This window comes from Hyperolius riggenbachi, chromosome 2 (assembly GCF_040937935.1).
Source record: "Hyperolius riggenbachi isolate aHypRig1 chromosome 2, aHypRig1.pri, whole genome shotgun sequence".
Lineage (NCBI taxonomy): Eukaryota > Metazoa > Chordata > Amphibia > Anura > Hyperoliidae > Hyperolius > Hyperolius riggenbachi.
This window is the reverse complement of record NC_090647.1, coordinates 248,704,637-248,731,490: the sequence shown is the minus strand read 5'-3', so window position 1 is coordinate 248,731,490 and position 26,854 is coordinate 248,704,637. Positions and strand designations below refer to the sequence as shown.

The window sequence follows — 26,854 nt, the reverse complement described above, 5'->3', positions numbered from 1 at the left end:
TAGAAGTCCAGTCTCAGATAGCCTCAGGGGTATCTAGGGAGGAACTTTTGAATTTTTTCCCAAAAATTTTACATGCAACAAACTATCTATCAGATGCAGCTGATGATTCAGTCAGACTCACAGCAAGAACCACAGCCCTAGTTAATTCTGCCAGAAGAGGAATCTGGGTGAAAACATGGCAGGGAGATACCTCATCTAAATCAAAATTGTGTAGTATTCCATGTGAAGGGGGCTTGTTATTTGGAACCAAGTTAGAAGAAACACTTGAGAGGTCCGCTGATAAAAAGAAAAATTTCCCATATAAAAGAAAGATTTTCCGCCCTAACCGTTCCTTTCGTGTTTCAGGGAAAAGCGAACAGGAAAACAAGGGGAACCAGAGAAGAAGATGGATTCCCAACAAGTCCCAGCGTTCCAAACCCAGTACTCCATATACCTCTACAGGTCAACCAACAAAACAATGACGCCAGAATTCCAGTGGGGGGCAGACTAGCTCATTTTTTCGAACAGTGGCAGTTAAAGTTCGAAAACAAGTGGTTACTGAACATTATTCTCCAGGGGTACAAGATAGAGTTTATAGCCCCACCACCATCTCAATTCTGGGTGACCCCTTCCCCAAGAGCTCCAGTTCAGGCCCAGGCCCTCCAGTCAGAAGTAAGCTTACTATTGGAAAAAAGGGTTATACGGAGAGTCCCAAAATGTCAAGAAACACTGGGGTTTTACTCCCCAGTCTTTCTAATAAAGAAACCTCAAGGGAGTTACAGGTTCATCTTAAACCTAAAAAGGCTAAACACCGCAGTAAGATACAGAAAGTTTCGGATGGACAACATCCGCTCAGTATTGAACCTACTACAAGACAGCTCCTATCTGACATCATTGGATCTAAAAGATGCGTATTTGCATGTGCCGATTCATCTGGAATCACAACAGTTCCTGAGATTTGCGGTGGTGTTAGAAGGAGAGGTAAGACACTTTCAGTTTGTCGCCCTTCCCTTTGGGTTATCATCGGCTCCATGGCTATTCACAAAAATCATGGCAGAAGTCTTGGCAGGGCTTAGGCTTCAGTCTGTTCAAGTAATATCTTACCTGGATGATTTACTTATCTGGGGACCTTCTGTTGAGTTAGTGGGATCCCAGACTCAGTCCACCATAGACTTCCTTCAGACATTGGGGTGGTTAATTAATTGGGAAAAATCGTCCTTTCAGCCTCTCCAAAAGATGGAATTTTTGGGGTTTGAGATATGTACTACAAATAAGAGACTTTTTCTACCTGACAAAAAATCTTCCTTGTTGTTAAAGTCTGTTTTCTCTTTTCAGAGTCTGAAAACAATATCCTTGAGGAAAGCGATGGCCTTATTGGGCACAATAACCTCATCTTTCCCTGCAATACAGTGGGGTCAACTCCACTCCAGAAGTCTCCAGAGTTGGATCCTATCAAAGTGGGACAAGCATCTCTCCTCCCTGGACAAGAGAGTGATGATTCCTTGGAGTGTCAAGCAGTCACTACTGTGGTGGACGGAGCCACAACATCTGTCAACAGGGAATCTTTGGGAGTTTCCAACCCAGTACATCATAACAACGGATGCGAGCTCTTGGGGATGGGGAGCGCATCTGGACTCTCTGACAGCTCAGGGACAATGGTCAAGCCGGATCAGCAACAGGTCTTCGAACAGCAGAGAGCTGCAAGCAGTCTGGGAAGCCATACTAGCATTCAAGATACAGATATGGAAAACCCACGTGACGATACGTACAGACAACAGTACAGTGGTGGCATACATAAATCACCAGGGAGGCACAAGAAGCAAGTCACTGCAACAGCAGGCATCAAGGATTCTGCATTGGGCAGAGCGCAGTCTCAAGTCTATAAAAGCGGTTCACCTGAAGGGGACACTAAATTGCCTAGCAGATTACCTGAGCAGATGCAGTCTGTCCCAGGACGAATGGAGTCTCAACGACCGGGTGTTTCATCAGTTGACAGAACACTGGATTGTTCCTCAAGTGGACTTATTCGCCAGAAAGAGCAATGCGAAATGCCGGATGTTTTGCTCTCTTTGTCCCCAAGACGAACCATGGGTAGTAGATGCCTTCTCGATCAGCTGGAGCCATCACAGAATGTACATTTTTCCGCCTCTACATTTGATTTCCAGAGTACTGAACAAAATCTATCGAGACCAGGCGGAAGCAATCTTGATTGTCCCGTTTTGGCCAAAAAGACCGTGGTTTGCTCTGCTACAACGATTAGCTACGGATCATCTGATCCTTCCAGATCAAGAGGACCTGTTAACTCAGGGACCAGCGGTGCATCCCAATCTGAGCCTTCTTCATCTTTCAGCATGGAGCCTGAATGGCGAATACTGAAAAGTAAGGGATTTTCTAATAGGGTATCGGAAACACTGTTACAAAGCAGGAAGAAGGTGACGCGCCAAATATACTCTAAAGCCTGGAGGGTATACAACAATTGGTGTGAGGCGAATTCTAGAGATACTGGTCATTCCAATTCAGTTTTAGAATTTCTTCAAGATGGATTCCAGAAAGGTCTAAGTAGTAGTACATTGAAGGTACAAGTTTCAGCATTAACAGTCTTTCTTGACAGAAAATTGGCAGAGGAAGAAGATATCATCAGATTCTTCAAAGCACTCAGGAGGATTCGACCTACAATCCATAGTAGAGTGCCATCTTGGGATCTGAACACTGTGCTACAGGGGCTATGTGAGCCACCCTTTGAACCATTAGTGGATAGTTCTGATAAACTTTTAACTATCAAAACTGCTTTTCTTCTAGCAATAACGTCAGCCAGAAGAGTGGGGGAATTGCAGGCATTGTCAATTCTCGAACCATATTGTGTTATAAGTGACGACAGAATTACACTTCGTCTAGATACCTCCTTCCTACCTAAGGTTGTTTCGAAATTCCACAGATCTCAAGAAATTTTTCTGCCTTCCTTTTGTAATAACCCTTCCAATCAGAAGGAACAGAAGTTACATTGCCTAGATGTTAGAAGATGTGTTCTGGAGTATCTTCAGCGCACTAAGTCCTGGAGGACTTCCAATGCATTATTAGTATTATTTGCCGGAAAGTTCAGGGGTAAACAGGCCTCAAAATCAACCATAGCCAGATGGATCAAGCAGGCTATATCTCTATCTTATGCTCAACAAGGCAAACAGCTGACTTCGGCGGTCAGGGCTCATTCTACCAGAGCAGTATCAACTTCCTGGGCAGAGAGGGCAGGAGCATCAGTTGAGCAAATTTGCAAGGCAGCCACCTGGTCAAGTCAGAACACCTTTGTGAGACATTATAGGCTAGATGTATTGTCTAGTGCCGACTTAACGTTCGGCAGAAAAGTGTTGCAGGCTGTAATCCCTCCCTAAATATTATTTCTTGTTTTTCATCTCAGGGTTGCTGTCCTGAGACGTTCTGGGAAAGCCCAAAATTACTTACGGTAATTTCTTTTCCAGAAGTCGGAAGGACAGCACCCTTACTACCCACCGCTATTCTTATTAAAAGTTATTGGAAGCATCATTATGTGCGGAGTCTTTTTTATTAACTGAGGGGGTAAGGACATAACGATATATATATACATGTGTGTGCCCTGCCTACCTAATTATGCAAATTGTTTAATCTAGTTCCTGTCCAGTGAATGTGGAGGGAGACATGTCTCAGGGTTGCTGTCCTTCCGACTTCTGGAAAAGAAATTACCGTAAGTAATTTTGGGCTTTACTGTATACCTGGCAGGCCTTGCTGCCTCTTGCTCCTTTCCCATCAGTAAAGTAAATAAAACCAACTCACTGCTGCCCTCTGCAGGGTGCCTGTTGATGGGCGATGCTTGTGTTTTATTGATCAATGTCTCGGAAGCTGCGGCAACCATTAACCTTGTATCACATTAGGTAGGCCACCACATTACCATTATTGTTTTGTTTGAAATGCAAAGTATGAATGAAAATCCTACTTTCATCTTTTATTGACCTTTGTTGCCAGTTCAATTACACTCAAGCAGAGCTGCGCTGGGGACCTCTGCTTTGGCGGAACACACTGACAATGTCTAGCAGGAGAAATCTTGCCTAAGTTTTCGCTTTGCCAACAGCAGATTGTCAAATGAATTGAAAAGTGCTGAGTTTCATGAGTAATCTCAAGTAATCTTCCTGCCTGCCCATGTGGCAGATGCTGCAGCACTTCAGGTTAAGAGATAATGATCACATCATGAAGAAACCAAAGCTGCTGTGGCTCGTTAGTTCGACATATTGATCCTGACATTATGCTGGGAATTTTTTTTTTCATTTGATGGCAGCTGCAAGGGTTTTTCTTCCAGTTTGTATTTTTCCCTTCTTATGTTTCTTGTGAAGCACAGAATGGCATCATACTGAGGAAAATGCGTATAGACACTGAAATAGAAAACTTGCATGTTACAAGAGATGACGTCTGAGAATAAACATTATTTATAAAAAGGTATTTTCAGCAATCTAAGCTTGAGTGTGGGTAAAAGCATATGGAAATCCTTTATAACAGTCACACTCCACTTTCAGACTAGTTCTACATGGCATGAAAAGCTCGGCTGACTTCCAAACGCAAACTGAGGGCAAAGTAATCCCCCTCGCTTAAAATACTTTGCAGTGTTGGTGAAAAGCTGTTTTTACTCTCCAAGCACATTTGAAGTTTGTGGTTACTCCACCATTTACACCAGAAATGAGTCCAACATTATTGATCGTTGCCTCATTTTAGATCCTCTTCTATGTCAACCATTTTAATCAATAAATATCTGCTTTCATAAGTTATCAAACACGTGCCGCGCCTCTTAGTTTCTGATATCTTTAGTTACCAAAACCTCAGACCAACCAGGGCCTGAATACCATAAAATATTTATGAACCTGAGATCGCAAGTATTCATATCCTCTAAAGTGCTTAACTGAGCGTTTATCATAAGATGAAGACTGTTGACTATTATGCTTCACTGTTTGCTGAAATAAAAAAATATTCTCCAGATGGTGTTGAATTGCAAAATGTAGAGAATATGCTGTTTATCTTAATTGGCTTGCTGATGTGTATAGATGAGCAGTATGTGTCCTTGTGGCCCAGTTAAAATCGACAAGTGTGTATTACCACTCTACTGCATAGACCACCACTGACATTTTTAGCCAGAAGAAACCGCAAAACATTGCATGACTTGCCAACTGGCCCAGATTGCTTATTTCACAAGCACATTAATCAATTAAAATCTAATAATGACTAAATGAGATAATAAATGCCATGGGAAATATGGTAGCTGATTGACATTCAGCCATTAAGTACAGTCTTATGCTGCCCACGCATGACAAGTTTAATGTGCCCACCAATGATTCCTTCTGTGCCAGTGTTTAACTGCTATGCCATTTTAGTGTGTGAACTATTTTCAGGCAAAATGTTTTATCAGAAAATGTTTATACTAAAAGCCACATTCTAAAACCTGCTTTATTCTAAGCACATTTAAGCCCAACATACAACTACCAGCTTTAAGATGTAAAAAGGTCTGCATTTTTCCTAGTCAGTGATGTTTAATTTTTGACCAAAACCAAAGTCAGAGTAGCCTGTAGATGTTAATGCATGTAATCTTGCACTGCGTTAGTTATTCCACTTAAAACCACACAACTGTGTAGATTTTTTGACTGCTCAATGCGAGGGTAAAGGAAACATTGTTGGTGGCTTTGACCATTCCTGCACCATTGTGGTATCTATCTTGTTAACAGAATCCCTGTTCTCTACAAATCACCTGTTGTGCACCTGTTGCAATCACTGCTTCTTGCTGTTGGATGCTTCCCTCTCCTTCTCTTGTTTGGTTAGGCCAATATTAGTCTGTATGTCAAGGTGTGCTCACATGCACAAAGAATTTGATCTCTCAATCACCAATCAACCAATTATTGATCTGAGCCATGCTTATGCGCTTTGATTCCTATGGGAGAAAATTGATTTACAAATGTTATTTGTTGTTGTTCAATCCACTTTTTAACCAAATGCGTATGCTGTGTCTCTGGCCTCTTAGAGACCGGAGACCTTTTTTTTTGCTTAAAAGCGTGCTTTGATCACGGTTATTGGCTCACAGTGATCACAAGGTCAGCATCGAGAGATGGAGGTCTGCTGTCACCGTGACAGCAGAGCGAGTGGGCTGCAGCGTCATGATATTGGTGTGGATGATGGGAGCGCAGATGTTGAAATCTACGCCCTGGCAGAAATAAATGGTAACAAACAGGGCGCAGATTTCCACTGCTGTCATCCAGAAGGGGTGAAGGTTGAGTGCTGTACAGACACGTAGCAAGCTTTAGGCTCTCAAAACATTAAGTGAGGGATATTGTTGATAGGTATCAAAAATGAGATGCAAGTAGTTCCAAGTTGATGCAAATGTATTCATTGACAAAGGACCAATAACATGCTTCAGCTACTGTAGCTAACTGATCCATTTTCAAACTGCATGAATTCGCATATATTTAGTATGAAATTTGGATCAACTCCGAGTTATTTGCATGTTATTGACTTGTCTGTCAATTGTTTGACTCATTGGTATCCATCTGGATGTTTTGTAACTGGTCCTTTTATATCAGCAATTTGCGATTAAAAGTTGCCACAGCTAGGAACAGGTTGCTTAGATGAGCCCTCATACAGTGTGGAGGTGGCAAGACTGTATAGTCAAGATGGCTGGCCTTAGGCTTTGTACACACAAGCTAATTCATGCTCAATTTATCCTCATGGTTGATTTTCCAGTCAGTGAGTGATTGATAATACAAAAACACTGTATGCCTGTTTAAAGTGGCTTTTTTTTCTTTTCTTTTTTTTTTCTTTTAACTGATAATTTGTTCTCAACAAGTTCCCACATCAGCTACATGGTGCAACATTCACAGGACGGATGTATATTTATCAGCGCTCACCAATAAGAAAAAAACTGATTCATTTTCATTTTGATCTGATTAGATTGTTGATCAGCTTCCTTTCTTTCAGGATCTTTTCTGGTGTTTTGATGTCCTCTTCAGCTTTTTTGAAATATATTGCTAGCGTGAAATTCAACATGCTTTATATTCTCATTTAACATTGAGCTTAAATGATTTGTAGACTGTTGTGATTGATTTCTACATTTTACTATTGTTTTTAGAAAGCACATTGCACATCTAGTGAACTGGAAACCTGGTGTATGTGCCCTTCTCTCACATAGTGTAATAGAGGAAGTAGGAAGCAAATAGATTTTAAGCGACAACTCTCCCAGGCGCTGTGTGCTTACATCTATTTTACAATTCAAGTAAAAGTTTAGCAGCCACCCTGGGCTGGTTGGTGCCAATAAGGGAGAAAAGTGAATAAGGAAAGAAAATCTGTTCAGGAAAAATTGAGAAATACGGCTCTGGACGAGACCCAGGATGCTTTCAGCGAATCCCTCTAATTAGAGCCTGGAGATTGTGAGGAGCTGGGTTTGAATTATTGACACTTAAGGCAGATGTGTTTTTGATCCTTATGGTCCGCTTGAGGCTTAACAGGAAGCTCAGCAAAGACTGTAAATTTTCTGTTTAAGCAGGGGAAACACACACATCTTGTGCCAGAGCAGATTTGTTGTTAAACTTTTGATTTGCAGTAAACAGCAGGTCTACTTTGCACATCACCTTCAAATTAAAATTAATTCCATCCTGGGATGGGTCACTTATAACTGCTTTTTGTTCTCAGAAAGTAATTCATTTTCCTTCAGTCTGGTATCTCAGAAGCATGATATTTTATCTTTTTTGTGTCATGTTTCTTGATATTTTCTGTTGGTATTCTGCACTCTCAGGCTGGCACTATGCAAAATCAGCATTGGTAGTGGTTGTGTAGAGGTGGGTGGGGTGTAAACTGCTGCCCTGCCACACTGCGGGATTACTGACTGTACATCCTCTCCAAGTGCAGTTGCCAGTTGACATTGTTATACAGGTAATCCCTCGATAACAAACAAGAAAGGGACTATATGATCGTTCTTAACCTGCAGCCATTCTTAAGTCTGAACACTGTGTCCTTTCTGTCCCCGGTACCTCCTCTGTGCCCTCCCTGTCCCTGGTACCTCCTCTGTTCCCTCCTTCCCCTTTTGTACCTCCCCCTCTTCTCTTTTATACCTCTTCTTTCCTGTTTGTTCATTGTTTTGTGTCTCCTCCTATGCCCTTTGTGCCTTATTTTGTCCCCTTTTGTCCTCCCTCCCCTCTTGCATGTCCACAGCCTAGTGCAGAGTATGTGCAGCGGAAGCAGCAGCACTTCTCTCATCTACCCTGGGATGCCTCCAGCAGAGAGTGACCTCTTCTCACCCTCACTGCTATTCCTAGTGCCAGTTTCTCCTGAACCCTTAATTATGCACAACCTGCAGGGAGAAGCAGGCACTCAGGGGAGCAGTGAGGGTGAGAAAAGGTTGCTCTCTGCTGGAGGCAGCCCAGGTGTAGGTGAGACCAGTGCTGCTGTATCCGCTGCACGTACTCTGCTAGAGGAACAGGGCTGGGGAGCACAAGACAGGGAATCCCTGCCATCTAAATGGGTCAGCACGATAATTGTGTGGGGGGTTGTCATTTGAACATCAGGTGTTTGTAAGTAAGGGACTACCTGTATTCATAATTTTGTGATTACATTATAGTCTCAGTAGTGTAGTCATGGAACTTAGGACGTGTACTAGTAAGTGTACAGCCTTACTGGACATTTTACTGGCACCTAAATGCACCTTGTATCCAGATTACCGCGCACGGTGGGCAACAAAATGTACAGTAGTAGTTGGCACTCTTGCCCAATAGTTAGTTCGTGATTCAAATCCCAGCCGCGGCACTATCTGCATGGGGTTTGTATGTTCTCCCCATGTTTGCGTGGGTTTCCTCCAGGCACATGTCAGCGCTATATAAATACCAAATAATGATACATACATACAATCAAAGTAGACATCTGATTTACCTGCATGGACATCACATAACTGTAAAGTCTTGGTAAACTATACCATATTCCAATAGCGTATTTACAGTAAGTGGGTTAGTAAATTACATTTTTTTTTCTTTGTAAATTATTGTTTTTTTTTTTTTTTTTTAAAGGATCTTTCTTTAGATATTTAAGTTTAAAGGGAAGGTCCAAGCAAAAAAAAAAAAATGAGATTCACTTACCTGGGGCTTCTACCAGCCCCATGCAGCCATCCTGTGCCCTCGTAGTCACTCACTGCTGCTCCAGTCCCCCGCTGGCAGCTTTCTGACCTCGGAGGTCAGGGCCAAATTGCGTACATTTTTACACATTCCCGCTAGTGCAGGAACATTAACACATACATTTTTACGCGTTAGTGGTGAAACGCGTAAATTTTTGTTCCTGCACTAGCTGGAATGCGTAAAAATGTATGCAATGTGGCCCTGACCTCCGAGGTCAGAAAGCTGCCAGCGGGGGACTGGAGCAGCAGTGAGTGACTACAAGGGCACAGGATGGCTACATGGGGCTGGTAGAAGCCCCAGGTAAGTGAATCTCATTTTTTTTTTTTGCTTGAACCTTCCCTTTAAGCACGTGTCAGGTGCTCTTTAAGCCTCATACACATGTTAGATAAAAGTAGTTGAAAATGCTTGATCCATGATTGTCAGCTGTTCATTGAAAAACTCACTCTGGCACAATTTAAAATCGGTCCTAGAGGGATTATCATAAATGTGAGGCTGTGTATACGAATGATCATTGGGGCAATGTACACCTGTGCAGCGTCTCAGCGTGCCCATAGAAGGGATATTCCCAGTCTTCCTTTGCAGTCTGTAGTGCTGTGAACAACTGTGTCATTATAGTATCTATAGAATAATTGCATTCTTTGCAGATATTGTTTGTGGGTTGGGTATTGATTGTATGAAACAACTTTTATCTAGCATGTGTGCTTGGCTTTAGAGCGGGAATGCGGAGTGTGCTGGGTGATGGAGCAGAGCCGTTCACTGTCTGCAGCTTTAGCCTGTGTGATCAGCACAGTGTTAGCTATCAGTGAAAGTCTCCATCATTATTTACTTTGCTGATACCAGCTGTAAATCTTGATTTTGTTCACTTATAAATAATTCAATTATGTTTACACACGGCTGCTTATTTATTTATTTTTCTTTATTTCAAAGCTGTTGCTAAATGAATGCCTCTGTCTAATAAGAAATAGGTTCCCGAGCAACACGCGCTATGACTGGGCAAGTAAATCCTTCAAGCTCCTGTCAGCAATCCCCGTGTAAAATATGGCAGCCATTTACCTCACATCATCAGTAGGGGAGGAGGAGGAAAAACATTTATGCTGATTACTCTGCATAAATCAGGGAAGCTGGCAAATTATGTAGAGTCTATTCTTTTTTTTTTTTTTTTTTGTGCTGGCTTTCTCTGCTGCTGAGACATGTGTGAAATAGTTTATACAATTTTTTAGCTGTAACCCTCTAGCTATTTCATTGAGATTGTCCACACTTTATTTGCACTAATGATTGTTATAAATAATTGTTTGTCATTTGCAGAACTTTCTGATATTTAGTGATGTTAACATATTCTCAAATGTGATAGCAATGTTTTACAATGACGGTATGATCATTGCCTATTTTAGCCCTGCTTTAAACATGTCACTAAACTTGTTTACAGCTTGGAATGACGATAAACAGTCTGTAATGCTGGGCATAGACAGTTTGTTTGTGTCCTTATCAATCGAGCCGCTGATGGCTCGATTGATAACATCCGACAGGTCCGATGACCCGCCGGATAGATTCCCCACTCGATCCCCGCGGGCGGACAATAGCTGGGAATCGAGCGGCTGATAAAGAATGCCCGCAGGGACGAGCGGGAATCGATCCAAGCGGATGAGCAGTGGCGCGCCGGCATCGAGCCACTGGCTCGATACCGGCGCATTTTCGAACAGTCTATTCCCAGCATAAGAGCTCAAACCCACTAGCAGCCTTTTCTAAGCACTAGTGATTTGAAAAAGCTCTTGCTAATGCAATTCTATGGGGGATTTTTATAAAATCACATCACTCAAATGGGATCACTCCTGTAGCGTGACATTAGCAAGAGCTTTTCAAATCACGTTTAGAAAAGCGCTCCTAGTGGGTTTCAGGCTTTTAGGGCTCGTTCACACCTAAGCGGGAATCGTGCGATTCCTGCTAATTGCTAAAGCGCTAGCGGTTTTAAAAAAATGCTAGTGCTATTTTAGTCTATGGCAGTGTTCACACTTGAGCAATTCGCGATAATTGTGGGTGATCTGCGACTATCGCTAATCGCCAACGTGTTATATGCAGCATTTTCCCCGCAATTTTGGATCGATCGCCATTAGCATATATAGAAATGCTAATTACGAGTGCTCCAAAAACACAAATTTGTACAGTGATTTTTCCGTGTTTAATCGCATAAAATCAATTATGGAAAGCGCTGCCGGAAATCGCTAGTGGTTATTGATTTTTAGATGTGAACGAGCCTTAAAGGGAACCTTAACTGAGAGTGATATAGATGTTTCCTGTTAAACAATACCAGTTGCCTGGCAGTCCAGCTGATCTCTGTGACTGCAATAGTGGCTGAATCAGACCCTGAAACAAGCATGCAGCTAATCCAGTCTGACTTCAGTCAGAGCACCTGATCTGCATGCTTGTTCAGGGGCTGTGGCTAAAAGTATTAGAGACACAGGATCAGCAGGCGATTCAGGCAACTGGTATTATTTTAAAAGGAAAAATCCATATCTTTCTCAGTTTAGGTTCCCTTTAAGGGCTGATCACATCGCTCTAGTGAGAACACACACATATCATTACATTAGCATGAGCTTTTAAAACCACAAGTGCATAGACAAGCTCTTGCAGTGTGAATTGGCATACACATGCACAATTTGAGACAAATTTGTGTTACCCACCAGGATTGGATTTGATAATGTGATACTGCGATACACACTGCGAGGCCCCAATGCTGTACAGATGTGTTGCTAAACAATAGCTGAGCAACACGTTCTGGCCCATATGCAATTCACGATTTCTCCAGAGTTTTCTGCTAGGTGGTATTTTCAAACCTTGTCATAAAATGCCCTTTCAACCCCCAGCAAGTACAAAAATACTCAACGTAATTTTGATAGTGCTTTTTCACCAATTTTTAGGTACTTTTTCAATTGTAAAGTGCTGAAAATGTATTTTATAGAGAAGATGAAAATTATCTCATAGGAGAGAAAAAGTTGATTGCATATGGGCCTCTGTCTCTATGTGGGAGGGATGATGGTAGAGCTCATGACGGAGCAGCTTTCGTGGTGGTTAGGAGGGGAATGATGGACTCGGCCACCAACCATCGCTTACAGATCTGTTCTGATTTCAGTTCTTTTCTTGATGGATCTAGTGGAATTATATGTAAACTGTTCATAACTGGTCATTACCATGCTGCCTCAAGCATGCTCACACATACGCAGGAACTACCGCAACATAGACATGCAATCTGTCTCTGATGCCCTGGCACCTCTCCTCTCACAACCATTCACTGACCCTGACGCAAGTCATGGATGCAATCGCACCCCTCACCAATGTCCGCCCACACCGTGTCAGTTGCCAACCCTGGCTGACCAAAGCTGCTAAACGGCTGAAGGGGTGCTCTAGGGCAGTGTTTCTCAACATTTTATTGGTATGTACCCCCTTTTAAAACCCTGTACTCACCAAGTACCCCCTGGCATAGTAAACATTATCTCAAGTACCCCTTGACAAATATATTTTTAATCATAGTAAATAATAATTGGTTCTAAACCATTTCCAAGCATTTATTATTGCTTTTAATTATCTAAAATACTAATTGGTGTTGTTTATATAGGATTTATCATAATCTAAAACTCTAAATTTGTTATACTTGGTTAATTATATCAAGCCCACCTACCCCCTGGAACCATCAGAAGTACCCCCTGGGGTACGCGTACCACACGTTGAGAACCTATGCTCTAGGGTAGCTGAACAGCATTGGAGAAAAACTAATACTAATGAGGATTTCATTTCTTACAAAAAGCGTTGAACACGTTTAAAACGCTCTCTCTTCGGCAAAACAATTATACTTTTCCTCCCTCTTATCCTCCCACTTGCACAATCCAAAGTGCCTGTTCAGTACTTTCAACTCCCTTCTCCGTCCACCCCCTCATCCTCCTTCTTCATGCTTATCAGCTGAAGAATTTGCAACATACTTTACTGATAAAATTGCAAAAATCCGTAGTGTGTTTTCCATGCAGACATCAAACTCCATCTCCACTCCTCTTGTTGACTGCTCTCTTTCCAGTTTCTCTCCACTCTCTGAACATTCGCTCTCCTCTCTTATCTCCAAATCCTATCTAACCACCTGTTCTTTGGATCCTATCCCATCACATCTCATTCCACAGCTATCCACATCCCTCAGCCCTGCCCTAACATCGCTGTTTAACCTATCCCTCTCCACTGGAATTTTTCCAGCCTCACTCAAGAAGGCTGTTGTAACACCACTACTTAAAAAACCATCTCTAGACCCCACCGAACTTGCTAACTACCGCCCAGTGTCACTTCTCCCATTTGCATCTAAATTACTTGAACGCCACATTCATGCTGAACTAAGTCAGTATTTATCTGCAAATTCCTTGCTTGATCAGTTCCAGCCAAATCACTCCACAGAAACAGCCCTCACCAAAGTAGCCAATGATCTCCTCACAGCTAAATCCAAAGGCTGTTATTCCATACTCATCCTTCTAGATCTGTCATCAGCATTCGACACTGTCGACCACACTCTACTCCTACAGATCCTTTCATCTATAGGAATAAAGGACCTCGATCTCTCCTGGATATCTTCCTACCTCTCTGGAAGGTATTTCACTGTTTCTTATTCAGATCAGGCCTCCTCTTCACATCCTCTGTCTGTAGGGGTACCTCGAGGCTCTGTCCTCGGTCCCCTCATCTTCTCCATCTACATGCAGGGTCTTGGTAACTTAATCAACTCATTTGGTTTTCAATACCACCTATATGCAGATGATACACAACTGAACCTCTCGGCCCCAGACCTTAACTCCCTCCTCACACGGGTTCCCGACTACCTGTCCGCTATTTCCTCCTTTCATGTCCTCTCGCTTCTTAAAACTTAATATGAATAAAACTGAACTAATAGTCTTTCCACCATCCCTGTCCACCTCTTTGCCTGATATTACAATAAATGTTAACAACACGTCTATAACTTCAGTTTCCAAAGCACGGTGCTTAGGGGTAATATTTGATTCTTCTCTCTCATTTATTCCTCACATTAACTCCCTAACCAGCTCCTGTCATCTCCAACTCAACTATATAGCACGTATCAGACCTTTTCTCTCCCATGACACAACCAAAATGTTAGTACATGCTCTTATTATATCTCGATTGGACTATTGCAATATATTGCTTGGTGGACTTCCAACTAACCGACTAGCACCGCTCAATTCTGTACTGAACTCTGCTGCTCATTTATCTTTCCTCTCGCTCTTTCTCTGCTGCTCCTCTGTCAAGCTCTTAACTGGCTTCCAATTAACGAAAGGATTCAGATCAAACTCTTAACCCTAACCTACAAAGCTGTCCACAATCTCTCTCCCCTGTACATCTCCTCACTAGTCTCCAGATACCAACCCAACCGCAATCTCAGATCTGCACACGAGCTTCTTTTATCCTCTTCAATTACCTCCTCACATTCACGTGTACAAGACTTCTCACGTGCCTCACCCCTCCTCTGAAATGCCCTTCCACAGCACATCCGCCACGCTCCCACCTTTGAAATCTTTAAACGCTCCCTCAAAACCCACCTTTTCCGACAAGCATATTCTCTGGCTTAGGCCATGCCCCCACTAAATAACCTAATTACGCACTGCCTGTACATATACTGTATTCTTCCCTCACCTCTTGTTTCCACCCCATTCCTTTAGATTGTAAGCTCGCAAGGGCAGGGCTCTCACCCTTTTGTGTCATGGAATGTTATTAATTAAATTGCTTGCACTCTGTTGCTATTGTAATCAGCAGTTCTGTATTTTGTATCAGTGTTCATATTTGATGTATATCGTTGTCTGTATCATTATGTATCCCTTGGTTGTTTTCTTACATTGTACAGCACCACGGAATATGTTGGCGCTTTATAAATAAATAATAATAATAATTACATTATATGTAAAGTGGCCATAAAAACAAACTAGCTATCAATTTGTTCTGCTCCCGATTGATTCTGTCACAATCCGCGTGACTTATCAGGGGATGTTGATGAGTCGTGTGGATTGTGACAAAAGCGATCCTGAGCAGTCACAGGAGGCACTTTGAACTACACAGGGATTGTGCTGAGGAGAGGGACACACAAGTCACCAGTGTAGCGGGCAGTCCTCCCGGGAGACTGAGTAGGGGACAGCCAGCGGGGAAAAACTCTGTACCCTTGTAAAAAGCAACTAACCGTTGAGTGTAGTATTTTAATTAATTTTAAAACTTTTGAAGCAATATTCCGCAATGAAAGATTTTATTTTCTTCGAGTTTCTTTTAAAACAATTAAAAATGTCCGCTGCATATTTACACACAGCCAGAGTACAGTGGTTCTGGTGCGCATATATCTATATGTGTATATATTTTAGTCTCCTGCCTTTCCTACACATAGAGAACAAACAGTAGTTATCCACAACCAGACTCGCTGGTAATATTTTGTTTCTCTTTGATGCTTTTGAGGTCTGTTTATGAACATCTGTCTCCAAGCATTGCCTTTTGAAAATATATTGAACCAATAATGCTGTAGGGTTGTACATGGTTTTCTACCTCTAAACAAATTACTCTTATGGGGATAGCAAACATTAATTGTAAAGCTTTATTGTGCTACACAGTGTGGTTTATTCTGTAGCTAGCTTTATATGTCTGACTGGCATTCTTTTTAAAGGTTTTGTGAGCACAATTATGCCCTGGCCCAGAAAGAACGTACCGGTCTTCAACAAGATGGGTAAATGGTCTAGTAGAAAATAAAGTATACCACAGAGAATGGGGATTCTTATGTTTCTGTTACCATAACATACAGTTTTCCCCTTCAGTAGCAAAAGAAACCCATGATTTTTGATGAAAGTATAGAATGTGGAAGAGTTAGAAGTTTGGGGATTTATTGTTCACTTTGTCCCCACGTAAATGTTGCCCATTGTTCCTGTCAAGCTTTCTTGGTCGTGGATTTTGCTGCCCTAAGCGCTTCAGTGTGAGGCAGGGCTATGAGCTGCAGCCCTGCCTCACACGCGTCTGTCAGCGGCGAATCTCCGCCTCTCCCCCACCCCCTCTCAGTGAAGGAAGACTGAGAGGGGCGGGGGAGAGGCGGTGATCCGGCGCTGACAGACGCATGTGAGGCAGGGCTGCAGCTTATAGCCCTGCCTCACACTGAAGTGCTGCCTGGATTGCCCCCCGGGGAGTTTGGAGGGATTTAGTTAGATTAGAGCGGCGCAAATGCGGTGGCTTAGTTAGGGCTATTTGGTTAAACACTTTTATTAAATAAAAATAACCTTTTTAAGGAGGTAATATATGGGTAAAAGTGCGGATGGCGGCAGTATAAAGGGAGTCACTGGTCACAATATTTTGTGTCTGGTATGTACAAAGCGAATGCTCTGCATACGGTGTTGTACTAAATAGTAGGCTTATTTACATTTCTTTGTGCAGCGTACAATTCTCCTCAGCATTTCTATTACACAGTTTATAGTATTTAGAAGGGCCTGAAAATGACAGCGCCGTATGTATTCACTTAGAAAATATTTTTTTTCCTCCCTCTTCTTTGTGTCTTGCCATCCTCCATGTGTGTGTGTGGAGCATCACAAAGCACAATTAGAATACAGTTACATATCCCCATATTTATTAAAGCTTGGATTAACATGACATAAAGTTTTGTCTGGGGAGTCTTTTTGCCATGGCTCAGGGAACATTTCTATGTGACAGTAATAGGCTAAAGTTAATATACTTGAATGATACCAGAATCTGTGTTATAATGCAGAACAAAAGGGGTTTATTTGAAGCTGAATGACAAAAGGTGGAATTATCACTGTGAACAATCCGCTGAGATCTTAGCTTAATTATGGGAGGCTGTGTTATTCCAGCATAATAAAGCCAGTCAGTGGAGCAGAGTTGGAAATGGTAGGGGCGGCCTGTCAATCAGCAACAACTAGTCTAGTGCTAGTAAAAATATGAAAACGTTGGAGCAAAAATACTCATTGGGTGGCTACTTATTTTATTTTTAGTTCATTTTTTGGCTGAATTTGAGAATTTCTGGTCTGCTGTACAGCCTGTATATGTTTCTATATAGCTGCTTGTATTCATGTGGCCAGGTGGCCAGTGAAGGGGAAAAGGTGAGAGGTGCAATATTTAGTTTGACTTTTATCCCTTTAAGATTACTTGCACCAAGCATTCTGCAAAATGCTCCGCTGTAATTTTTGGTTGTCTTGGTCATGTGTCCACCAGTAATCCAGCTTGGTGATAATGAGGGTTGGATATTAGGGATGGCGATGCTTAGGAGAACTTATGGAGAAGTATGTGATCAGTTTGATCAACTGATAGTTTTGTAAGGTTCTGATTTTCTGTGATGACTTCCCAGTTTAGTACATGATTATGAGCAGCAAATAAGAGCCTACAAATCGATCACCTTATCAAACTGATCATGTGCTTCTCTATGAGTTCTCCTAAGCATTGCAATCCCTATTGGAGATTACTGGTCCATACCACCTGCAGCTTCTTTTCCCTTCTTTCCTATTTATTGACACTGTATGTATGCTGAGCGGTAAACAGCTGGCTTTAGATGGTGGAGAGCGCTCCCTAGAATTGGGGACTTTTGTTTTTAGATGCTTTTAATTGTACTTTGTGACATCAATAAAGGCAATGTTTTTGTAGTTTTATAGTGGCAACCTACCTATTGTGTGTACTTGTACTCTGTAGTATTTGTATTTGTATTTGTCTTTGGCTAGAGAAATCCAGAAAGTTTAAGATTTTTTTGCTATCTTTGCTTATCATCAAATTGCATTTGGTGTGTTCATCTGATAATCTCATTTTTATGGAATCTGAACGCCTTACCAGCAGTTGTGGATCCCTGGGATCTGCTGCTCTTTTTCCTTCATCAAGTGACTATTGATGAGCTTGAAAATAGCATAGTAGTAGTAGTAATCGCACTGAAAAATTGAGTTACGATGCAAAGTCGTAGTGCACAATTTCAAACTATTCCAAAATTAATTGTATATGTAATCATAGCTATGATGCATAATTTTATAGTGACTCGTAAGTTATACTTGTAGGATATAACGACTCGTAGGATATAACAAGCAAAGTAGACCAAACAAGTACTGGTGAACAATTATACAGATCTTCCAGTAAAACAAAGTGCTTCGCCCACCTTCCCAACTAAATTCAAGAAGTGACCTTCGTGATACTAGCAGTCCATATAAAAACACAACAGTCTTGTGCATCATTATACCCTCTATTTATCATCTTACTTTTATCACTGTCATTACCAATTCTGTATTTTGTATTCTGTATTTTGTATCATTTTTGTATTTTGTCACGAACTCTGTATTTTGTATATTGGTGTACACCATTGCCTGCATTATTATGTACCCCATGTTTGTTTCTTACTTTGTACAGCGCCACGGAATATGTTGGCGCTTTATAAATCAATAATATAATAATAAGGGAACATTTACAATTTGGACCATGGTTCCCATGCTTCCCAATCCACATTGAATTTGATCATAGAGTTATGCATAGTATGATGTATAAAATCTATCAAATGAATACCCTCAACCCTACTTAGTGACTCGTAAATTAATGCAAACCACCTATTGCCTGGGTGTCCTGAAGAGGCGTGGTAACATGTGAAACAGCTGTCAACACAGGTGGCGTTTTTTACCTGTTGTAACTAACTGTGCTTCAATACATGACCTTGCATCTGAGCGCTGGAATCCCTCATCATTTCTACATGCCTCTCATACCTATAGGCTTCTTCAATGCATTTGTGCACAAATGTGTGTTCTCAAGCTCACTCATTACTGTGTAACTTGTAAAAATTACACAAATTATGTGAAATCAAGTTTACCCACAATATCATCTTTTATGATCATAACTGTAATTGTTAAAATTCACAAAAGCAAAATCGCCAAATATTATGACGCTACAAGTGATACAGCCACTGGTGTACAGTTTTCTGAAGGGCAGTGGTATGGTGCCACTCCTAATGGAGAAAACTGAAGCAAACACACAAGAAATGCACACCCAGTTGCTGTTTCTCAGAGTGCAGTATGGTCATGAGTTTAGGATGCACTTTTGAACACACTAGGTGTTTAGTGTTACAGTAAGTAGCTGTATAGAGCTACTTAATTCCGATTTCCACCAATGGGTTATGCTACAACCTCATCGTGTTAGAGTAACAACTTGGCAAAAAAGGCAGCTCACAGAGCCATGTAAATGCTCCTTTGTGCCCTGTTAGATCAAGCATTAAACAGCCATTGATTTATAGCATGTAGGCCAGGGGTCTCAAACTCGCGGGCCATTTGCAGCCCTCGATACAATATTTTGTGGCCCTCGCCGGCAAAAGCTTCCTTATAGTTCGCTTCAGTACTCCCAAGTAATCCGCCGCATCCCCGCCGCTAAATGAGGGCTGCAGAGCCCCCAAATCGCCCGGGGGCAATCCGCCGCCATTTCCTGGAAGGGGAAGAGATTTCCGCTTCAGCTCTGCCCCTCCTCACGTCAATCGCCACACGGATCGCCGCCTCTCCCCGCCCCTCTCTGTGAAGGAAGAGTGAGAGGGGCGGCAGAGGCGATGATGCGCCGCGATTGTAAAATTCCTTATGCGGCCCAGCCTCATCCTGACTTTGCCTCCTGCAGCCCCCCAGATAAATTGAGTTTGAGACCCCTGATTGTAGGCGGTGATCATTTTAGAGGGCCATTTATTCCAAGTTACAGCTGGTTCTGGCTGATTAATATTACTCAATGCATGATGTGGAACTGATGGCGTGGGGCACCCCAGTTAGAACAATGGGAACCCAGTTCAGAGAAACACAGAGACACAGTGTAGTATCCCAGAAGGAAACTGAAAACCACCACCTGAAAGCTCTGCATAGTATTACCTTGTCAGAACAGCACATAACTTTAGGGCCCTTTTCCACTGCACTGCGATTCAGCTAAATCGCAAAACGCTAGAGATTTTTGAATAGCTAGGGTTTGCTATTAACATAAGCATCGCAGTAGGTGTTTTCCACTACCGCGATTCGATTTTGGCCAAAGCGCATTCGGGAGTGATTTTTTTTTTTAAAGCAATCACTAGCGTTTAGCACTTGGGATAGCGATTGATGGTGGAAAAGGGCCGTGAGATATGCAGTTCCAGCAACACTTCAAGAATGTGGCGCATCACCCTTGTAAGACCATAGTACACGCAGAACTGATGGTTTATAGTACAATACATGTGTTCCCTTAACTAGCTAATCTGGGTGCGGTCATGATCTGTAATGCCATAATGGAGGGATTTGCATATCTCCCCCTACTGTCCTAAATGGATTCACATGCTGAATGTGATGACCTGCATTCACCAGTTTGCTTGAGAAGGGAATACTTGAACCACTTAACGACCAGCCAACGTCTATCGGCGGCAGCTGGTCGCACCTGGGTTTCCATGGAAACAGCGTTCGAGCGGCCGTTTCCTGTCAGTTCACGGCGGGGGGCTCAGTGAACAGCCTGCGAGCCTCCGATCGCGGCTCGCAGGCTAAATGTAAACACCCGGGGACGTAATCCCCGGTGTTTACATGTTACGGCGCTGCTGTCACAGCAGCGCCGTAAAGGAGATCGGCGATCCCCGGCCTCTGATTGGCCGGGGATCGCCGCCATCTGATAGGCTGAAGCCTATCTGAGGCGGTACAGGAAGGATTGCTTTCCTGTACAGCCTATATGGAGAAGGGGAGTGAAGGAGTGGGAGGGGGGAATATCGCTGCAGAGGCCCCCCCCCCCCCCGCTAGTCACAACAAGCCGGCGGCGATCAGACTCCCCCAACAGGACATCCCCCTAGTGGGAAAAAAGGGGGGGGGGGATTCTGATCGCCCTGCCTGCCACCTGATCTGTGCTGGGGGCTGAAGAGCCCACGCAGCACAGATCATAGAAAAATCTGCCGGTCCTTAAGTGGTTAATGTGCATTTCACCTGATTTATGTCCATTTTTTTTTTTTTACATAAATTCATGTCTCAAAATAAAATGAAGAAAAAGAGGACTGATAAAGTTATGTTTCCTCCTCTGTACAGCACACATTGCTTTAAACAGGGAAGGATATGAAGTTGACTGCAAAAACAATCAGCCAGGAAGTAACTGAGAACAGGGATTAAATGAATAGAACGGTCGGCACCCGGTTTCGGTGTTTCCAGAGCTTCTAGTGAACCCCCATTTAGCTCTATTAGGTTTGTTTTCTTTGCTTGTGTTTAACACCAGACCTTTATCTGCCCACAGTTTGTTGACCCCAAGCCCAATAAATGTAATGCTTTGTGGAAGTGAAACAGTTGGCCACATGCAGAGTTTGTTCAAGGAAAACCAGAGTACCTGCATCCTGTCCAACACAGGCTTTTCTAGGAGACCGTGGGGAACTGTTATGTGCTTCAGGGGTCAAGGAGTCCATGGCATGTTTTACAGCTCTACAGCAGTGTTTTGTTAGTGCCATTATTACACAAGTTGGATAAATACAGATCTCAAACTACCGTATGTGGTTTACACATATTTGAATTCTAATTGTCTGAGGGGCTATGTAATGAATTCAATACAGCTACCAAACATTACTCGGCAAGTTATTGTAACATTGCACGGCTCACTTGGCTACAAGTCTATATTACAGCTTACCACTGGTGTTTATTGTGCAAGTTGATACATTTGTGGTATATGTTGTTTGGCATGAGTCCTGCTGCAACTGTTCATAAAACATCAGATAACAAATTCTATAAAATACATTTGATGTGGTGTAAAATGGACAGTGGACAAACATTTATATAATTTTTTTATTTCAGAGTTTAAAAACTTCTTTAGGTACAGACTAACCAGCAAGCTCATGGTGACCCAGAACTCATTGGAGTGTGTAAGGGACTACAATGGTCCTAAAAGCCCCCTTACTAAGATGTTAAGAAAAACAAAAATTTGCTTTCCTAAAACAGAAAGAATTTGCGATAATTCAGGTTGGAGTGAGCTCGAGATGTCTCCCAGAGCACCACTGCTGAATATATGCAAATGGTTATAAGGAATAAATATAAATGGTTATAATGGAATAAATGCAATGGTTAATTTGCATATATTCAGCAGTGGTGCTCTGGGAGACATCTCGAGCTCACTCCAACCTGAATTATCGCAAATTCTTTCTGTTTTAGGAAAGCAAATTTTTGTTTTTCTTAACATCTTAGTAAGGGGGCTTTTAGGACCATTGTAGTCCCTTACACACTCCAATGAGTTCTGGGTCACCATGAGCTTGCTGGTTAGTCTGTACCTCTCGGTTTACAAGCCCTACTCCATAGAGCCAAATTAATCCATGCCATGCACTGAGGAGGATCAAACAATCCGAAACAGTCTGTATGCATGTTGGATTATTATGGCTCTGTACAATTTAACAAGCTGACACATCATTGCATTCCAGCGGTTCTGGAGGTGTGTTTAGCTTCTAAGGGTACAATGGTTAATTTGCATATATTCAGCAGTGGTGCTCTGGGAGACATCTCGAGCTCACTCCAACCTGAATTATCGCAAATTCTTTCTGTTTTAGGAAAGCAAATTTTTGTTTTTTTAAAAAACTTCTTTAAAATGTGAAATACACAGTCTATCTAAAGCCCTACACCCTTTTTTTTAAATGTATTTATTTTTACAGTTTTAGGTAGAATGAGGGAGGGATTAGGAGAACCATTGTCAGTTTGTTTTTGCTATACATATCCCAATAAGGAAACTTTTATATTTTATATATTATTGACAATTACCCTGGCAGATTTGTATTAGATTATCATGTATATGTAATGCAGACATCTTTTACAGCGGCACTAAAGGTGCGTACACACGCACTACATGCGACAACAACGGGTCCATCAGACCCTCCCGCTGGGTGGACGTTCAGCCGACAGTAGTGCGCTACTGTCGGCTAAAAGTCCACCGAGCGGGAGGGTCTGACGGACCTGTTTTCAAACGCAGTTAATTAACAGCCTGTCTTTAACTTTAGAAATCTGGAGTTATTTTAAGGATTGAAGAGTTAACTTTAGGTTTGCCTGAGGTAAAATGTTTCCTGAATACTACATGCCTTATCACCATGGCGATAACTCTAGAAACGTTATTAAAGACAGGAGATGAGCTTAGTGAATTGAGGTCAATGTCCTTACAACAGTCTAAAGGTGGCTACACACAATGCAATCTGACTGTTCAATTTTCATACAATCTTACCAACATCCATGTAGTATATAACGGCAATTGATTCACTGTGACTTGAATATATTTTTCAGTTCAGTCTCTTATACTACATGAAAGTGGTAAAATTAGTGATTGTTTGTACAGTCAGATTGTATGGTGTGTGGCTACCTGAAGGGCTAGTTCACAGTGATCAGTTGCGTTGAAGAATAATTCTACATGTCAACTCACTGCCCATACAATTTTATGGGTCTGTACACATCTCTGCATTGTAGCAGATCGTGTTATTCTAACTTTCTGCCTGCAGGCTTTGATTAAGGCTTGGTTCACACACAAACGGTACATTTCCTGTCCAGTACTACCCTGTCAGTTTTGCATCCGTTTTCTATCAGTTTTACCTGACTGGACCGGAAATGTACACCTTTTATGTGGGAACATAGCCACAGAAACACATACAAAACTGACAGGACTGGACCAGAAATATACAGATTTGTGTGAACGCATCTATAGAAATGCATACAAAACTGATGCCAACTGACAGGACAGGACTGGACACCTTTTTATGTGTATAGGGATAGGAAATGTATAATTTTTTATTATTTTAATATTCTTTTTGGCCACTAGAGATCCACACTTTTTTACTTCTGGTTAGTTCCAGCCAACAGGAAAACAATTGACAGCAATGCAAACCTGTCAGACAACTCATGCAGAAAAACTGACACACAGAAAACGGACGAGTGGAGACAGGCTCTTAAATTGGGTTTAGGAACATATGTTCCTATTCCCCAATCTGTGCTCTACTGCCAGAGAGAGCAAACACAGTGGCAAGGGTCTATGCCTCTGGGAGTTCGAGAGATTTTCAGGGACGTAGATACTCATCCCAGGGGAGGGCAACTAGTTAAAGTGTACCCGAGGCAGATGTTATATTAGAATTGGGACACAGAGGCATGTTCCTTGTTAAATGACATGCCACTGTGTCCTCTCTACAGTGCTTCGTGTTCCCTCTTCCCCCTACCCTGCCTACAAGCAGCTTGTGTGCATCCTTATAGGAGAAGGGGCGGCCTTTTGCGGGAAAGGCACTCCTGCCTGATGCCCACACTGGCGTTGGGAACATTCCTTCCCCCTTCTCTCTCTGCCCATTCCCTGCCTCTCTCTGCCCCTTTCCTGCCTCTCTCTGCCCCTTTCCTGCCTCTCTCCATCCCTTTTCTCTCATCTGTGTCTCAGCACAGCTCATCCCTGTGAGAGCTGAGATGCTGCAGCATGGTGACCCTGGGGTCGTGGCCATCTTGGGAATAAAAACCTTCCCTGTGACGTGGGATGGCGAGGAGCCAGATGATTGCACTCGGGGAGAACACCTGGCTCAGGTAGTATGTTTTTTTTTTTTTTTTTTTTTAAAACATCTTTCTGCCTCAGGGTCTCCTTATACTACATAGAAATGGTAAGATTGTATGAACAAATTGTACCATGTATGGCAACCATTAGGCCTCTTTTCCATGGACTGTTTATAGGCAAACTCTCACAACTGCTCACTGCTGCCTGTTAACTGCTTGTTGCTGCCTGGTATCTGCTCACTGCTGCCTGGTATCTGCTCACTGCTGCCTGGTAACTGCTTGCTGAGCACACAGTTCAACAGTCCGTGGAAAAGAGGCCTTAACTTCATATCTCTTTACTGCACATTTACATCACTGATCACCTCCACTTCCAAAATTATGTTAACCTGGCACATCTGCCCAAGCACAAAAACTAAGAAGGTGAGAGCTCATTGGCAAGTATCACCTGGCTTTTAAATGGTCTGCAGGAAAGCCTATCAGTAAATGTAACATGTGCCAGATCAATCAGGATGGTCAGTGAGATGCAAATATTTCTGAGTTGATGCAGCTTGAATATGTACCCATCGAATTCCGCTGTGGGGGGACTCGATTGGTCCATTTTCAGGCTGCATAAATTTGCATGATCCTGCATCAACTCAATTATTTTCCTCTTATTAGTTATCCCTAGTCGCCAGCATAAGTGGGAGAGAAATTAAGTGAAATTTTCCCAAAAGTCACTCCTATGGTAAAAAAATAAAGTAAAAAAGGAAACCGTAGAGGTTTGAAGTTATTTTCATTCTAGTGCAGTGTTTCTCAAACCTGTCCTTGTGACTCCCCAACGGTGCATGTTTATCAGGTAACCTCACCTATACACAGGTGGGGTAATTAGCGTCTCAGTTGCATGGAGTCCACCTAGCTGAGTCACTAATTACCCCACCTGTGCATAGGTGAGGTTGCCCCCAAAACATGCACCATGGGGGGTGGGGGGTGGGGGGGGCAAATGACAGGTTTGAGAAATACTGTCCGTGTTCTCCCCAGGCTCTTTTAGCCGGGTACTCAACATGGCTAGTTTTGGTGAGCACCCGGCTGTCATCGGCTCACCTCTTCCTCTGCTGTAAGCAGAGAAGCATCGGCCCTGCATTCTCTTATCTCGCCCCAGCCAGCTACTTTTTCATGCCACCTGGCTCAAAAAAAATTCTGGGAGGAACACGGACTGTTCTAGGGGAAAATACTTATGTTGCTGTCTGATAGAAATGTCTTCAGCTCCGTTTTTTTTAACTTTAAGCTTTTTTACACATAATCTGCCGGTAATGCCACCATTTATACCGTGTACAATATAACAGAAGGTAATTAATCTATTATTGTATATAGAACAGCTGAGATGTTTGAGTTGATGGTGTTACAGCCAGATCAGTCAGTGAGTGTGATTGCAGAACAGCTGCATGTTTTGCCACCTGTGTGATGTGAATCTTCAGCTCAAGTACTGATCATCTGCACCATTTCATTTTGGATTCACGCATGCTCATGCATTGATTCTTCCTCTTGCCGTTCCTGGCTTTATGGCAGCTTTCTTAGAAGGCACATTTTTCGCATTATGTGACTGGAAATTCTGAGCGCTGTTATCCTTTCTGTGTACCTGATGCCTTATACTAGGGAAATGTGGTAATGCAGTCCAGTTCTAGGCTGGATGTGAAGGATAAGTGGCTATCACAGTTGTCTTCAGTGCCCACAGGCGCCAAAAGGATAAAAGGAAGCTAAATGAGCTTAAAAGCCAAATTCTTGGTAAATAGAGGAGGTAGCAGTGGACTTTCCTCCTCCAAGTAGACACACAACGACTGTAGTAAAGACAGTCAATATATTTTATTTATGAACTCCAAATATGCAACGCGTTTCGCAGGTTTGATCCCGCTTCATCAGGCAATAACAACGGAGCAATAGATTGCACATTTCCACGAAAAAAACACCGATCTTTCGGGCATATGTGGTCAGTAGAAGAGCCTGGCTCTTCTACTGACCACATATGCCCGAAAGATCTGTGTTTACAGTGGTTGCCTAATGGTAACCTGCCTTTACAGTGGTTGCCTAATGGTAACCCTGGTTTGTGAGCATTAATATTTACTCTATCTAGTAGCCATTTACCAGTACATATTACACTATTGGGGCTCTTGGTGTCCCTTGTTTTTTTTCCTTTGATGAGCTCTCCTCTGCATACAATTAAACTCCTGCATAATTGATTCAAAAGGTTCC

The 26,854-nt window shown here is 42.4% G+C and overlaps 1 protein-coding gene across 1 annotated transcript; it reads left to right on the top strand.

Annotated features, from left to right (window-relative positions):
• Positions 1-679: 679 nt before the first annotated feature.
• LOC137546239 (uncharacterized) lies at positions 680-3,703 on the top strand. Its single transcript, XM_068268476.1, has 2 exons — positions 680-960; positions 1,315-3,703. Exons 1-2 carry the CDS (start codon positions 696-698, stop codon positions 3,363-3,365), a joined length of 2,316 nt encoding a protein of 771 aa, XP_068124577.1. The 5' UTR covers positions 680-695; the 3' UTR covers positions 3,366-3,703.
• Positions 3,704-26,854: the final 23,151 nt, after the last annotated feature.